This window comes from Dendrobium catenatum, unplaced genomic scaffold (assembly GCF_001605985.2).
Source record: "Dendrobium catenatum unplaced genomic scaffold, ASM160598v2 fragScaff_scaffold_1284, whole genome shotgun sequence".
In the NCBI taxonomy this organism is placed as follows: Eukaryota; Viridiplantae; Streptophyta; class Magnoliopsida; order Asparagales; family Orchidaceae; genus Dendrobium; species Dendrobium catenatum.
The window spans coordinates 1,128,352-1,146,343 of NW_021319746.1; the positions used below are offsets into that span (position 1 = coordinate 1,128,352).

The 17,992-nt window shown below is 36.9% G+C and overlaps 2 protein-coding genes across 2 annotated transcripts; both read left to right on the forward strand.

Annotated features, from left to right (window-relative positions):
• The first annotated feature begins 2,716 nt into the window (after positions 1-2,716).
• On the forward strand, positions 2,717-4,605 carry LOC110113263 (flavonoid 3'-monooxygenase CYP75B3-like). Its single transcript, XM_020845761.2, has 3 exons — positions 2,717-3,455; positions 3,570-3,773; positions 3,848-4,605. The coding sequence occupies exons 1-3, from the start codon at positions 2,772-2,774 to the stop codon at positions 4,496-4,498; spliced, it is 1,539 nt and encodes a 512-aa protein (XP_020701420.1). The 5' UTR covers positions 2,717-2,771; the 3' UTR covers positions 4,499-4,605.
• A 2,942-nt stretch (positions 4,606-7,547) lies between these two features.
• On the forward strand, positions 7,548-10,682 carry LOC110113268 (flavonoid 3'-monooxygenase CYP75B3-like). Its single transcript, XM_020845769.2, has 3 exons — positions 7,548-8,260; positions 8,393-8,596; positions 9,694-10,682. The coding sequence occupies exons 1-3, from the start codon at positions 7,577-7,579 to the stop codon at positions 10,342-10,344; spliced, it is 1,539 nt and encodes a 512-aa protein (XP_020701428.1). The 5' UTR covers positions 7,548-7,576; the 3' UTR covers positions 10,345-10,682.
• The last annotated feature ends 7,310 nt before the right edge of the window (positions 10,683-17,992 follow it).

Here is a 17,992-nt window from a genome sequence, read left to right on the forward strand (position 1 = left end):
TGAATAGGGCTTTGAGTACAATATGAAATATAAGTTAATTACATGTAGGTATTTGATTTCATATTTTTAAATTTATGATGGCTAAAATAGAAATATGAAAAATAACTTATAAGAATATGATATATCCTTTCATACATATATGAGTCATCATATCTCGTTATCTTTGTTGTGTTCTGGACTATTCGCGGTGGTAGATAAATATAAAGTTTAGCGTCTTAGTGTTGTATGAAGATCCAACACATAAGCAGAAAAGTGAGAGGGTGTAATAAGAGACACCTGAGTTTTTATGTGGAAACCCCTGAAAAAGGAGAAAAAACCACGGGGCATGGCCCAGTTTGAATGAATCCATTAGTATTTGTAGTCGATTATAAATGAGGCCCTTCATTGGGAGAAGGCCTTGGCTTGGTGGTACAAATGTACATCATATTTAACGTATTACATGGTGGGAGTTACAATATAAACATGTTTGTTTGGTCGGCATGATCATAGTCGATAGAATAGAGGTCGAAAAGACCATTATCTGGTGATGGAGGTCGGAAGGATCATAGTAGGTGATGGAGGTCGGAAGGACTGTAGTTGGGAAGAGATAAGGGTTCGAAAGACTGTAGTTGTAGGGTGGTACTTCAGTAGAACTCCATGTATCAGGCGGTGGTCTGGTAGAAGTTTGGGCCTCAAGTGGTGGTCTGACAGAAGTCTGGGCGTCACATGGTGGTCTGGGAGAAGTATGGGCCTCAGATGGTGGTCCGGCAAAACCTACGGCCTCAATTGGTGGTCAGGCGGAGCTTAGGGCCTCAGGTCGTGGTCCGGCGGAGCAACGATATCAGGCGGTAGTCCGGCGGAGATGAGGGATTTAAGTGGTGGTCCGGCGGAGCTCAGGGCCTCAAGTGATAGTTTTGCAGAGTTCAGGGCCTTAAGTAGTGGTCTGGCGGAGCTGAGTGCCTAAGGTGGTGGTCTGGTAAAGCAACGACGTCAGGCGGTGGTCCGACGGAGGTGAGGGCCTCAAGTGGTGGCCCGGCGGAGCAACGACGTCAAGCGGTGGTTTGGAGAAGGCGAGGGCTGACGTCGTTGCTCCGGTGGAGGTGAGGGCCTCAAGTGGTGGTCCGATGGAGCTTAGGGCCTCAAGCGGTGGTCTGGCGGAGCTCAGGGCCTCAAGTGGTGGTCCGGTGGAGCAAGGACGTCACGTGGTGATTTAGCGGAGATGAGGGCCTCAAGTGGTGGTCTGGTGGAGCTCAGGACCTATAGTAGTGGTCTGACGGAGCAACGACGTCAGACGGTGGTCCGGCGGAACAATGACATCAGGCAGTGGATCGGCGGAGCTCATTGCCTGAAGTGGTGGTCCGGCGGAAGTGAGAGCCTCAAGTGGTGGTCCGGCGGAGCAACGACGTTAGGCGATGGTCCAGCGGAACTCAGACAGTGGTCGAGGATAAGTGAGGAGGCAAGAGTGATTTCCGATCTCACGTTTGCTCTCTTGCTTGGAGCCTCCCCTTTCAAGAGAAAGGAGGGGTATATTTTTAGATTTCTGGAGTGGCATGACCCGTAAATATGTGATAAGTCAAGGGTAAATGGGGAGTGGTTGGATGAACGACCGATATTGAATCTCATGATCATAGACCATTCATCAGATATTTGAAGGTCTTATTGATGTTAGAATTCAGCAATCTTGGGCTCGTTAGATTCGTCTCGTCGAGCCCCTCGATCCGACTATAAGTACGTCATATTTGGAAACCATTTGGTAATCCAAATTGTGGTTCAAACCCTTCAACAACACTTCAGATCCTTGATTTGGACCCATTTGGGCTCAGATTGAGTCGAATTTAGTGTCTTTGGGTTAGTATTTTCGAGACGTTCAATTCAACTGTAAGTTTGCTGAAATTGGAGTTCATATGGTTCCAATTTTAATTTCGGAAGTTTCCAACTAGATTTTGCTTCAAGATTCTTGCCCGATGAAGATAATTTTTTGATGACATATCAATCTTATATTTTTTTGCAATTATATCTGACATTTATCATTAGAAGAATAAATACTCTTATCTCAATAAAATTATATTATAGTAAAAGATTAATAACTCAAAATCATTTTGCTTCTAAGCTGTGGCGGGGTCAGAAGTTTTTTTAGTAAGGGCACATATTAAAATTTTTAAAATATTTCTTTAAATTTTTTTATTCATGCTTGAGATCATAATTTATTTTTATATAAAAAAATATTATAAAGGACTGATTAAAAGAATAAATTTGGTTAATAATATTTCTTTTTAAATAAAAAATTAATAATAACATGAAAAATAAAAAATGAAAAATAATTATCATAGGAACATTATATTGTAGTAAAAGATTAATAACTCAAAATCAGTTTGCTTAATTCTATGCTGTGACGGTATCATAAATTTTTTAGTTGGGGTACATATTAAAATATTTTAAATATTTCTTTAATATTTTTCATTCATATTTGACATCGTAAATTATTTTCATATAAACAAATTTGAATCAATATGATTTTCTAATTATAATATTATGTTTATATAAAATAATAAAAAGCTTTTTAAAGGCATATTAATACATTTATATCAGATGATGCTAATTTTAATGCTTCTTAAATAAGCTTTTTAGTATAAAAATTAATTTTTTTTTCTTCAAAAAAATAAAAAATTTAAATAAAGATAATTAAGGGCAAGTAAACCATCCTAATCGAGTAATCGTTAATCGAAAAAATTTTCTCCTGAAAAAATCGAAATTATATAGTCAAACTTTCTGAGAACCGAGCAAAGAATCAAATGGCTCTCCTAATCTTCCTTTTCATCTTCGTCACTTTCCTCCTCACCTCTCTCCACCTCCTCTCCGGCAATCACCGGCGTCGAATACGCCGCCTGCCGCCAGGACCGAAAGGTTGGCCGATCATCGAAAACCTACCGCAACTAGGGCCCAAACCTCACCAGACACTACACGCCCTTTCGAAAACCTTCGGCCCAATCCTCAGCCTCCGTCTGGGCGCCGTCGACGTCATCGTCGCTTCCTCCGCCGCTGCCGCCTCTCAATTTCTCCGTACCCATGACGCAAATTTCAGCAGCCGGCCACCCAACTCCGGCGCCAAGCACGTCGCATACAACCACCAGGATCTCGTATTCGCACCCTACGGTGCGCGGTGGCGCATGCTAAGGCGTCTGTGCACCTTGCATCTTTTTTCCGCGAAGGCGATGGAAGATTTTCGGCACATTCGGGTCGAGGAGGCGGCGCAGCTCGTGCGGAGAATAGCGGAGAAAGGGGGAGAGGCGGTGGATATTGGTGGGGAGGTGAACACGTGTGTGACCAATGCGCTGGCACGTGCGACGGTTGGGCGGCGGGTGTTTGGGGAAAAAGGGGCGGAGGAGTTTAAGGAGATGGTGGTGGAGCTTTTGAGGCTCGCCGGAGTTTTTAACATTGGGGATTTTGTCCCCGGCTTGGCATGGCTTGATTTACAGGTAACTTTTCAAACGGCTAGGGCTCAGTTCATAAAAGAGTCAAATTTATGTCTCCTCCATGGAAAATATAAACTTTATTATAAGATTTAGGAGTTTACACATAATGAATTACAGGGAGTGGTGAAGAAGATGAAGAAGTTGCATAGAAGATTTGATGAATTCTTCGAAGGAATAATTGCTGAGCATAGAGAAGCAGAGGAGAAAGCTGATTCTGATGGAAAACGCAGCGATATGCTCAGCATTCTCATTGGATTAAACGAGGAAGCTAGTGGTGAAGGAATCAAGCTCACAGATAAAGGCATCAAGGCCCTCCTACTGGTAATATATATCCCTTTTTTGTTTTTGGTTATTTTCTTCTAATGTATTACTTCATATTTTATTGGTCTATGTAGAATCTTTTTGTAGCCGGAACTGACACAACATCGAGCACAGTAGAATGGGCTTTGGCCGAGCTAATCCGTCATCCAAATCTCCTAAAGCAAGCCCAAATTGAGCTCGACTCGGTTGTCGGATCCGATCGGCTCGTCTCTGAGTCCGACCTCCCCAACCTTCCCTTCCTCCAAGCCATTGTCAAAGAAACCTTCCGCCTCCATCCCTCAACCCCACTCTCCATTCCGCGCATTGCTTCCAAGGATTGTGAGATCGATGGCTACTTGATTCCTGAAGGTTCCACTCTCTTGGTTAATGTATGGTCCATTGCACGTGACCCATTCATGTGGCCCGACGAGCCATTAGCTTTTCGACCTGAGCGTTTTCTTGTGGGCGGTCTACACGAGGGAGTAGATCTCAAAGGGAATGATTTTGAGCTCATTCCGTTTGGTGCCGGGCGGAGAATTTGTGTAGGATTGAGTTTGGGTTTGAGAATGGTTCAATTCTTGACTGCGACATTGATTCATGCCTTCGATTGGGGTTTGGTCCAAGGACAAATGGTAGAAAATCTTGATATGGAAGAGGCTTATGGGCTCGGTCTTCGTAGAGCTGTGCCACTAGTCTCTAAGCCTACGGCTAGGCTATCCCCAATGGCCTATACTAAAAATGCTTAAGTTGGCTTGTTCGTTAATTTAAGACATCGAACTTTATTTTTAAGACTGTGTGAGTAGGGAATATTATGTAACTAAGGTTTTGTTTGGAACAGCTTTTTTTATGCTTTTAAAATGACTTTTTAGTATGAAATTTTAATTTTTGTATTAAAAAATTATTTTAAGAAGTAATAAAATGTCATCTCAAACGAAGCCTAAGATTACCTTTTGCGAAATTTAGTCTTTGAAATTAATGAGTTTTTTTTAAGCTTCTGGCAGTGACACTTGGAGCTTTTGAGCTTATTTAAAAATATATAATTAATTTTAAAATGTTAAAATATATTATATAAGTTTAATTCAAATGAATTTTTAAATATATTGTATGTTATATGGAGTAGCTCAATGAGCTTTCGAGTTGAGTCAAATTGAGCTTCAACTCGTTTAATATACGAGCTCAAGTATAAGCTCGAACTCGAACTCATGAGCTCGTTAACGAGTTGAACTTGAGCCGGCTCGGCTCACTTACAATACTACACCCATTCATACATATATGAGTCATCCTTTCCAGCCTGCTATATAACTCATCAACACTAATAAGTGCCTACTATATATATTGAACTTGCATTTTCCCCATGCTAATCGGTGAATACTTCCGGTCCGTTTTATATAATCAACATGTTTGAAATCAATACATTTCTTCATTAGACGACTCATATTGTTTCCCATGATCATAGAGCATTTAATTGCCTTATTGATGTTAGAATTAAGCAATCTTAGGCTCGTTGGATTCGTGTCGTTGAGCCTCTCTATTCTACTTTGAGCATGCTATTTTTGGATACTATGCATGTGGCCTTCCAATTAATGCTTTGAATCTTTCAAATATGCTTTAAGCCCTTGATTTGACACAATTTGGGGCTCGAATTGAACTGATTTTCGTGTTGTTGGGTCTGTCTCACTGAAACTTTCAATTTGACTATAAATTTGTTGGAATTGAAGTAGGGGTGATCCCAAATTTAAATTTGCACGTTGTCAACTTGAATTGGCCTCAAGATTCCTGCTTAATCAAGGCTATTTTTTATGAGGTTTCAAAGCTAATGTTAAATTTCTTATAATTAATAAAACTGAATACATAATAATTACCCATTGACTGAAAAATATATTTAAAAATTAAATTGTCCCGTTATAAAAATAATAAGTGATATAAATTTACATTATATCCCTAAATATAAGAATGTAAAAAATTGACTTTTTTATTAATAAGTAAAAATAAATTAAAATTTTCAAATAAATAAAGACAAATATTTGTTTAGTAATATATATTTTATTTCCTACAATACACATGATTTTTTTTTTTTTAAATCTTGCTGAAAAAAATATTCAATAATTAACATCATTCAAATCTTCTAAAAATTACTTTAAAACTAAAATAAATTTACCTTCACTAAGTGAAATTCTCTCCTTAATCTTCTCTAGCTGCTGCCTTGACTGATCTTCCCAATAGGTGTATTCTATTATTCTCGCTCTCCACTAGGCCTGCAAACGAATTGAATCGAATCGAGTATGTGAGTGTTCATGTTTGAGTTTGTTTATTATTAACTTGTTCAAGTTCGGTTTATTGAGCTTCAAATGATATTGTTCGTGAACATAAATGAACCGAACACATTAGTGTTAATCTTGTTTATTTAAGGATCAATTATTAAAAATGTTGTTCAAGTTTGTTTGTTTAGTTAGTTAAACGATCACAAACAAGTTTTAATTCAGCCGAGCAACAAGTAGCTCATCGAATGTTTAGTTCGCTTGCAGCCCTACTCGCCACCACTCTCCTCACTCACCACCATTTGTATTGCTCGAGATTTAATGTTAAAACACACACACACACACACACACACACATATATATATATATATATGGAACGTTAGGTGCTTCGAACGTGGGCTTGCGGGAGGAAAAGTTTCGAGTTCACTAACAAGCCGGTGTGTGAGCCCCAAAGCCTATAATTCATTCACAATTTTGTTAATTGGAGTAATTAGTTGGCAATGGGAGACTAGGCGAATGAATGAGGGTAATTCCAGGAAAAATGATAAAATAATGTACAACTGATTGAGCGGAATGTTAGATCAGGCGAGAACATGAGGAGCACCGGAAATGATTGGTGGAACGTGGGGCACACCAAAGACTTACGAGGGAGAGATTATTACGTGCGGAGGCAATTCATGTCAAGAGGCCTCTACACTGACGTGTTGAGATTGACCTCCGAATACGTCTTAACACGCACATAATATCTTACCAGGAAACTAGAAAATAGTTTTCCGGATTCAATGGGTCATTTTCTCTAAAACCGAAATTATATTTCACGCTTTCTTATAATATAATTTTATTTTAAATTAATACATAAACGTAATTCTTCAGGTGAAATAAAATGTAAACCTTGCCCTTATTTTAATATAAACTGCGAAGGCAATCCCAGCCGCAGCTCCAACCAGTCCAGGCGGATCCGACGGGCGTCCGCCCAACTTTCATAGATTTCCCATGCATAAAGCACGTGACAACCAGTCTACCATTGCTTTAAACACTTGGCCTTTTGTTATGGGTTATAAATGCTGTACGCTGTTCACACAAAAAAAAAAACTCACGAGCCCGCCATCCGTTTCGAGCTACCGTTCAACGCAACACCTAATTTTTTTCGGAGACGAATAGAAAGAAATTGTAACATTTCTTCAACTCATATAATCTTTTTCATGATATTAAATAAAAATAAATAAAAACAATTAAAAATAAAAAAAGCTTGAAAATTGGTGAAATAAAACATTCATTTATACGTAAACCATCTCGGAACCAACCGTCAAACTTACCTCCTCATTAAAACGGCAAATAGGCTTCTTTAAATGAATTAAATTTATAGACAAAAAATTTAAAAATGATTACGTTATAGAGGTTTTGAGATAAGAGCTCATGAAATGCACCAATCTTGATGTAATTTAAGGGCTGTTAAACCATTCGAATCGTTAACCATTTTTTTTTCGACAATATGAAATATGAAGTAGGTATGAACAAAAATTCTCTTTATATAGTATACCTTCTGAGTACTGAGGAAAGAATCAAATGGCCTTACTGATCTTTGTCTTCCTCTTCGTCACTTTCATCCTCGCTTTCCTCCGCCTCCTCTCCGGCAATCACCGCCGTCTGCCGCCGGGGCCGAAAGGTTGGCCGATCATCGGGAACCTTCCGCAACTGGGCCCCAAACCTCACCAAACCTTACACGCCCTTTCCAAAACATTCGGCCCGATCGTCAGCCTCCGTTTCGGCTCCGTCAACGTAGTCGTGGCCTCCTCCGCCGCCGCCGCTTCACAATTTCTCCGCACACAGGACGCAAATTTCAGCAACCGGCCGCCCAACTCCGGCGCTGAGCACGTCGCATACAACTACCAGGATCTCGTATTCGCACCGTATGGTGCGCGGTGGCGCATGCTGAGGCGTCTATGCGCCTTGCATCTATTTTCCGCGAAAGCGATGGAAGATTTTCGGGACGTGCGGCGAGGGGAGGTGGATGAGCTCGTGCGGGAGTTAGCGAAGAAGGTTGGAGAGGCTGTAGATGTTGGTGGGGAGGTGAACACCTGTGCGACCAATGCGCTGACACGTGCGACGGTGGGGCGGCGGGTGTTCGGGGGAAAGGATGAGAGGGAAGGGGCAGAGGAGTTTAAGGAGATGGTGGTGGAGCTCATGAAGCTCGCCGGAGTTTTTAATATAGGGGATTTTGTCCCCGGCTTGGCATGGCTTGATTTACAGGTAACTCTAGCTTCAACCAGCTAGGGCTCAGTTCAACGAGTCAAATTTATGTCTACTCCATAGAAAATATAATAATGTAATAAAGACTTAAACTTTACTAAAATTTAAGAGTTTACACATACTGAATTACAGGGAGTGGTGAAGAAGATGAAGAAGTTGCATGGCAGATTTGATGAATTCTTCGATGGAATAATTGCTGAGCATAGAGAAGCAGAAGAGAAAGCTGATTCTGATGGAAAGCGCAGCGATATGCTCAGTATACTCATTGGACTAAAAGAGGAAGCTGGTCGAGAAGGAATCAAGCTCACAGATACAGACATCAAGGCTCTCCTACTGGTAATATATTTCACTTTTTTGTTTTTGGTTATTTTCTTCCTATATGCTCCTCATGCTTTCTACTGGCCTTCATGGAATACAGGTTTCCTACGTTTCTACTACTTAGGCTTTTTTTGGCAGAGATTATTACGTAAGGAGTTCATTAAAAGCACGGTGTGCACAGTAATTGAACTTTTACTATTCAAACTCATAAAGTCTGAACATTTCTAATGTCCAGATCTCAAGCCGTACCAAATAAAACCTTATAAATCTGATTATATTTCTATGTCAGAGAATGATAATTTTATAAAAGAGATAATCAGATGCGCACGTAAACCAATTTCATAAATAAAGTGGTTCAAATAATTAAAAAAAAAAGAAATTAGCGGGTAATAATTAGGTTAGGATATATATATCAAATATTCGATCAAATTGGTCTTTATATTTATGCATTATGTTTATCTCAAAAAAAAAAAAATTTTTTTTTTTTAAAATTTATCGCGATTCAAACTAGCTATCTTTTGATATGAGTATCCTATAAGAAAATTTAAAATATTTCTTATATCAACAGTCATTTTCCTAGACTTTTGAAGAACAAATTCACATTCACACTATATGCAAGACTTTAAATCCAAATTTCTTTGATTAGAACGCATATACTTTATAATATTATTATTATTTTTGGAAATATTTAGATCATTTAAGTCAGACTCATAAATACAACATACATAGATTGATAATCAAAACTTCCAACCAACAAATTAAAATAGGCTGCATAATATTAATATTTTAAATATCATGTTTTAAAGTACCCATAACAAATACTATGGGCCCAGTTAGAAGGTAAAGGATTTAGAAAGAGCACAGTTTATTAACATTGCAAATATGATTAAAAAAAAAGTGTACCATTTAAATCTTGGATTGATTACTCTTCCAATAAATTATTTATTATGCTTTAATATTAGAAATTTTCTCCCAAAAAAATTACAATTTTGACCTTTGACTACCTTTATTTATCTATATATTTTACATTCGTAGCAGTTCTGCGTATTTTGTGTAACAAAATATTATGCATTTTTACTCTAACGTATTGCTTCATATTTTATTGGTTTATGTAGAATCTTTTTACAGCTGGAACTGACACAACGTCGAGCACAGTAGAATGGGCTTTGGCCGAGCTAATCCGTCACCCAAATCTTCTAAAGCAAGCCCAAATTGAGCTCGACTCGGTTGTCGGATCCGATCGGCTCGTCTCTGAGTCTGATCTCCCCAACCTTCCCTTCCTCCAAGCCGTTGTCAAAGAGACCTTCCGCCTCCATCCCTCAACCCCACTCTCCCTTCCACGCATTGCTTCCAAGGATTGCGACATCGATGGCTACTTGATTCCTAAAGGTTCCACTCTCTTGGTTAATGTCTGGTCTATTGCACGGGACCCATCCATGTGGCCCGACGAGCCACTAGCTTTTCAACCTGAGCGTTTTCTTATGGGCGGTCTACATGAAAGAGTCGATCTCAAAGGGAATGATTTTGAGCTCATTCCGTTTGGTGCTGGGCGGAGAATTTGTGCAGGTTTGAGTTTGGGTTTGAGAATGGTTCAATTCATGACCGCGACGTTGATTCATGCCTTCGATTGGGGTTTGGTCGACGGACAAATAGTCGAGAAGCTCAATATGGAAGAGGCTTATGGGCTCACTCTTCGTAGAGCTGTGCCTCTAGTCGCTAAGCCAATGACTAGGCTAGCCCCAAAGGCATATCCTAAAGATGTTTAAGTTGGCTTATTCGTTTAGGGTTTAGGCATCAAACTTATTATTAAGATTGTGTGAGTAGGAAATATGAAGTAAATGAGGTTTTGTTTGGCATAGCTTTCTTATCATTTTCTAAAGCAACTTTTAGTACAAAAATTTATTGTTCAATAAATTTTTGAACTAAAAAACTGATTTAAAAAACAGTAAAAAGCCGTCACAAACAAACTTAAGATTATCTCTTTTTTTTTTACTTGAAGTAAGTTTTAAAAAAGTTTTAAGGTACTGATATGGGTATTGTTATGAAACGTAAGATGTATTCCATAAATGAGACTACTTAAAGAAATTTAGTCTTTGAAATGATATGATATGTGTTGACTAATGTGCATTTTGCTATTGGTGCATAGTCAAATACAACATTTTCATTTAATTGTTTGATTAGGATGTTAAATGCTTTTGCTTTTAGAAATTGAGTTGCAATTAGGGTTGTTATCGAGTCAAGCAGATCCTCTAGCTAGCTAATTCGTGCTAGTTTGATAAATAGCTCATCAGCTGAGTACAATGAGTCAATGAGCAAAGAATACACTTTCAATATATTATAATTCAATAGTTTAAAAAAATAATTAAAAATTATATCTCAAATTTTATTTATCTAATAATTCTTAATTATTTTTAGGCTCTTTGTTTATTGTTTTTATCATTTTATAACAATAAATCCTTGAATAATAATAATATTTTTTCTTTTATAATAAATGAGCGAGTTGTGACTTAAACTTAGAATTGCGATTGAGCACATACTCGAACTCAATTAATTAATTAAGCTCATACTTAAGTTGAAGAGCTTAGCTCAACTCATTCACATAAAATAATACAATATAATATAAAATAAAAAGACTAAAAAAGTGATTATTTTTGTTCTAATGCATGATTCAATTGTCATATTAATATATCAAAATCAGAATAATTTTTAGATTTAATAACCCTAAAATATAAGTAAAAAATGAAAAAAAAAATCCCATTTATTTTCTAGTTCACAATACATACTTAGTTCAACTTGCGATCATACTCATATTTAAAAAAAAAAATGTTATTATAATTGCATTTTAAATAAATATAAATGACAAATATTTTCTTTGATAACAAATAAATAATTGATTTTTAAAAAAATATTCTACTTTTTTCCCACATTAAAAATTTCCTATAATCTTTGACGTTTTGCCATTCTAATGTTCTGTATTATATAGTACCTTCTAATCCAATGTTCTAACAAATATGGGATTTGGCCCTTTGTTTTAGCTCCAATGAAAATAGTATTGGAATAATATATTTAAGTTATATATTTTATTTTTAAGAAAATATCACTAAAGTAGTCTCCTAATTTTTTTCTAAATGATCAAAATAATCTCTAATTATATTAAAATATTAATTTGATCAATTGACTCTTTAAAAAAAAGATCAAATTAGTCATCCCTTAAAATCATTTAAATCCTTATTCAAGAAGTTAAATGACTAAAATGTGATTTTTAAATAATTAAAAATTATTTTCATTACTCTAAAGACTTAAGAGACTGTTTTAAATAATAAAAAATTTACTTAATTTTATCTGTTAGAAATATAATAATAATATTAATAAAAAACAAGATAATGTGAAAGAGACAAAAAAGAAGGGAACCAACTCGCGGTGGCTGTATGGCTTATTTTATGTTAAATTTTATTGCGCATTTAACTTTTTGGTAAGTCCTGCGTGAGCTCTCTTTATTTTCTTTTAATTTTTTTTTTTTGGCCTTTTAGGTGTCAATTGAGCTGCCATTTTTTTAATGAAATAAATAAATAAATAAATGGAGGTATTTATGGTTTCGTGTCCTTCTAAATTTTTTACATTTGTAAGGGTTACATAATATTTTAAATATAAATATTTGGTAAAACTAATGTCTACGTTATTTTTTGGACGACTAAATGCAGGTATTTACGCGTGTCATTTAAATTATTGAGATTTTGACAAAAAAAAAGAAAATTACATATTTTAATTTCGTTATGAAATTTTATATTTAGGTGATAATTTTTAAAAAAATTAAAATATGAGAATATTAATTTTTATAAATAGCTGTGATACTTGGCTAAAAATTAATATGATCAAGCATAAATCTCAAGGCATATTTGAATTCAGGGCAATTTAAACTCTGATTCCATTACATTTAGAACTAAGTATTTCAACAGTAGAAACCCAACGATACTAAAATTGATCCAATCCGATCCCAAATGGACCCAAATCAAGAAACTCGATATATCATAAAAAAATTATCTTGATCGGGCACGAATCTCAATGCAAAATCAAGCGGGAAACTTCCAAAATTAATATTGGGACCATCCGAACTCCAATTTCAGCAAAATTATAGTCGACCTGAACATCTCGATAATACGAACCTAACGACACCAAATCCAACCCAATATAAGCCCAAACGAGTCCAAATCAAGGGTTAAGAAGAGTTGTTGGAAGGTTCGAGCCACGATTTGAATTACCAAACAGTTTCCAAACAAAATGTGCTTATAGTTAAATCGAGCGGCTCGACAAGATGAATCCAACGAGCCCAAGATCACCAAAATCCAACATCACAAAGACATTCAAATGTCCATCAAACGGTACATGATCAAGGGATTCAACATCGACCGTTCATCCAATCACTCCTCATTTACAATTTTTCACCTATTTACGGGTCATGCCACTCCATAAATCTATAAATAAACCCCTCATTTCTCTTGAAAAGGGATCCAAAGCAAGAAGAGATGAGAAGAGAAGAAAGAGAAGGAAGAAGCTCCTTCTCGACTAACGCCGGACCTTCGCCGAATCACTGCCGAAGATTCGCCGGACCACCGCCGGAACTTTGCCAGACCACCACTTGAGGCCCTCGCCTTCGCCGAACTACTACCTGAGGCCCTCGCCTTCGCTGGACCACCACCTGAGGCCCTCGCCTTCGCCGGACCACCACCTGAGGCCCTCGCCTTTGTCATACACTACTTGACACCCTATGCTCCACTAAGCCACCACCTGACGCCTAGAGTTCTGCCAGACCACCACATGAGGCCCGAAGTTCTACCAGACCATTACCTATCACTCGAATTTCTGTCGTACAGTTGATACTTGTAATTTGATCGCCCTTGAAGGCGAGCCAGCCCATTGTAACCAACTCAAGTTCTAATGGAATCATTTTCAACTGTGTCATGCCCCATGGTTTTTCCCTTTTTCTAGGGCTTTCCACGTAAAAATCCCGTGTTCTCTGTGCGTGATATGTATATCTGTGCAACGCTAAGACGTAGTATTCTAACTCTATCGCCACGTATATTCTAGCAGTAAAAAAGCCGTCTCAAATGAAGCCTAATATTATCTTATGTAAAATTTGGCAAAAGTTCAAAAAGTTTTGAAGCTATGATATGGGTATTGTTATGAAATATAAGGTGTATTTCATAAATTAGCTTTATGAAATTTAACCTTTGAGATCAATTCGTTTTCTTAAGCTTCTTGCAGTGACACTTGGAGCTTTTGAGCTTCATTTATCATCCACTCCTGCATTAAGTCTAAGCTTATTAATAAAATACTGCTATATTGATATAAAAATTATAAAATCTTATTATTTCTCCATCAAACGGCTGAGCTTTTTCATGGCCTCAATGGAATCATGTGAACTGTATTAAATGAATAGGGACGCCACCACCCCGCTATATAATTTGTCAAATGCCTGTGCCAATCGGCGAAGGGCTGTGTAATACTTTTGGTCCGCTGATTTCTCCATCAGGCGACTTATATGGATTCCATCGATCATCAAGGGTTTATAAAGCATTAATTGCCTTATTGATATCAGAATTAAACAATCTTAGGCTCGTTAGCTTCGTCTTGTCAAGCCTCTCGATTCAACCTTAAGCATGTTATATTTGGATGCTAAATTTACATTATATCTAAGAATGCAAAATTATGAGTTTTTTTTTTTAAATAAGTAGAAATAAATTAAAAATTTCAAATAAATAAAGACAAATATTTGCTTAGTAATATATATTTTTAATAATTAATAACTCGGCTACTAAGATCAACAGAAAATGAAAATAAATATAATTATACCAGAAAATGAATATATTTTTAATAATTTTATTCGACCGACTATTTATTTTAATATAAAATGCGAAGGCAATCGCAGCCGCAGCTCCAACCAACCACTCAAAGGCGAACCCGACGAGGCGTCCGTCCAGCATAAAGCACGTGACTACCACTGCTTTTAGCACCTGGACTTTTGTTGGTTATAAATACTGTACGCTGTTCATCTCAAAAAACAAAATCACAATCCCACCATCCGGTCCACTGTCAGTCTCCCGCTACCGTTCAAACCAAGGAAAAATTATAACCTCTCCAACCCAAGCCAAAATAATGAAGTGCAACGCGCCACATCATCAATATATTATGTATTATTAACGTGTAATATTGTATGTCGCATGACGCGCACGTCTTGATTGGCCTCCGATTTGTGAGGAAGATAGGGAGCTCCCGCCTCCTGTCGCTACTTCTAGTTCCGGCAGCACTATAACAATAGCAACTTAACTCACGCAAAAAGACGCAACGATGACGACAATGTGCACACGAAGTTGAAAGTGACGCGACTCAGCACGTCGGGCAACACGAGCAGTCCAATTTTCCTTTTTTCAGGTCATTTTTTGGGTTTTTGGATCAACCTGAACCCAACTCGATTTATGAAACTAATTGATTTGTTGAATCCGAATCCTAAACCCATTTCACAAACAGGTTAACCATAAAATTATTTTTTATCGACAAAAAAAGAGAGCGATGAAAGATGAAGTAGGTTTAAGAACTGGTGAACAGAAATTCTCTTTATATAGTACACCTTCTGAGAACAGAGAAAATAATCAAATGGCCTAACTGATCTTTGTTTTCTTCTTCGTCACTTTCATCTTCGCCTTTGTCCACCTCCTCTCCGGCAATCACAGGCGGCGGGTTCACCGCCGTCTGCCGCCGGGGCCGAAAGGTTGGCCGATTATCGGGAACTTTCCGGACCTCGGCCCCAAACCTCACCAGACCTTACACGCCCTTTCCAAAACATGTAATAAGTTTTTTATTTTTCTCGCAATAAGTTTTAAAAAGTTTAAAGGACTGATATGGGTATTGTTATGAAATGTAAGATGTATTTCATAAATGAACCTATTTAAAAAAAAATTAGTCATTGAAATGATGTGATAAGTGTTGACTAATGTGCATTTTGCTATTGGTGCATAGTCATTTACAACATCGTCATTTAATTGTTTGATTAGGATGTTAAATGCTTTTGCTTTTAGAAATTGAGTTGCAATTAGGTTTGTTATTGAGTGGAGCAGATTCTCTAGCTATCTAGTTTGTGATAAATAACTAATCAGTTGAACTCAATGAGTCGACTAAACTGTTATTATTGCTAAAATTTTTTAATTATTTTTAGGCTCTTTGTTTATTATTTTTATCATTTTATAACAATAAATACTTGAATTATAATAATATTTTTTCTTTTATAATAAATGAGCAAGTTGTGACTGACTTGTGACTTGAACTTATAATTGCGCAGATTCTCCAGCTAGCTAGTTCGTGCTCGATTTGATAAATAACTAATGAGTTGAACTCAATGAGTCGACGAGCAAAACTAGCTTGAGTCAATAGCGTCTTATTTACTTGTGAGCTAACTCGTTTAAAAAATAATAACAAAAACACACTTACAATATATTATACTTAAATAGTTTAAAAATAAAAATTATTAAAACTGTTATAAAATGATATCTAATAATTTTTAATTATTTATAGTCTCTTCATTTATTATTTTTATCATTTTATAACAATAAATAATTGAATTATAATAATATTTTTTTTCTTTTATAATAAAAGAGCAAGTTGTGACTAACTTGTGACTTGAACTTATAATTGCGCTTGAGCACACTCAAACTCAATTATTTAATAAAGGTCATACTTAAGTTAGCGAGCAACTCATTCACACCCTTTGTTGCGATTAAGACCAATACTCAATACATAAAATAATACAAATAACATAAAATAAAATGACCATAAATGTGATTATTTTTGTTCTAATGTAGGATTTAATTGTCATGTTAATATATAAAAATCTGATTTTTTTTATTTAATAAACCTAAAAAATGAGTTGATATATCATCAAAAAATTATATTGATCGGGCATAAATCTCGAGACAATTAAGTTAGAAGCTTCCGAAATTAAATTTGGAGGCATATGAACTCTGATTTTTACAAACTTATAGTTGAACTAAATGTCTTGAAAAGACAAACCCAACGACACCAAATTCGACTCAACTCGAGCCCAATTGAGTACAAATCAATGACCTGAAGCACATTTGGAAGGTTCGAAATATAATTTGGATTACCAAACGGTTTTCAAATGTGACATGCTTATAGTCGAATCAAGTGGCCTGACGAGACGAATCCAACAAGCCCAAGATCGACGAATTATGATATCATTAAGACATTAAAATACTCAATTAACGGTCCATCATCAAGGGTATAAACATCGGTCGTCCATTCAAACCACTCACAACTTACCCTTTTTCTTCCTCATATTTACTAGCCATGCTACTCTAAAAAAACTATAAATATAACCCTTCATTTCTCATGAGGGGGGGGGGGGGACCATCAGACACCTCAACTGCTGCCGGACTTCCACCAGGCAACCGATCGACGTCAGAACGCCAGACTTTTACCCGACCACCAATTGACACTAGACTTACACTCGACCGCCGACTGACACTGAACTTCCACCCGACTTCCTATTATTCTTGGACTTCCACCTGACAACAATTTTACCAACCTCCATCGTCCACAGACTACGATCCTTCTGACCTCCTTCGCCCACTGATTAACACCAAACTTCCACCCGGCTTCCAATTATTCTTGTACTTCCACCCGACAACGATCCTTCCGACCTCCGTCGTAAGACAAAGATATTTCCGACCTCTGTCGCCCGCCGATTGACGTTGGACTTCCACCCAACTCCCAATTATTCTTGGACTTTCATCCAACAATGGTCATTCTAACCTCCATCTCCAAACAATGATCTTTATGACCTCCATCGCCCGCTGATTATGGCCCTTTAGACCGCCATCGCCATACAACGATCATTCCGACCTCCATTGCTCGCCGACTAGAGTCCTTCCAACTTCCATTGCCATACAACAATTTTTCTAACCTTCGTTGTCTGTCAAATACGGTCCTTTTCGACCACAGTCACCCGACTATGATCTTTCCAACCTCCATCATCCACCAACTATGATCCTTTTGACCAAACGAACACGTCTATAATATATTACCACAATGTAATTCACTCCATATGATATATATTTGTTACATCAAGTCAAGGCCTTCCACTCAAGGGCCTCATTTATAATCAACTACAAATACTAATGTATTCATTCAAACTTGTCCAGGTACATAATTTTTCCAATTTTTAGGATTTTTCACATAAAAAACTTGGTATCTTTTAAATGTTGCATCCTTTATTTTACCTGAGGGTGTGCTGAATCTTCATACAAAACTAAGACATTAAACTATATATTTTGAATATTCCAGAACGCAACATGAGTAAAAATGAAAAAATAAAAATAAATATTTTTCTAGCTCTCAACACAT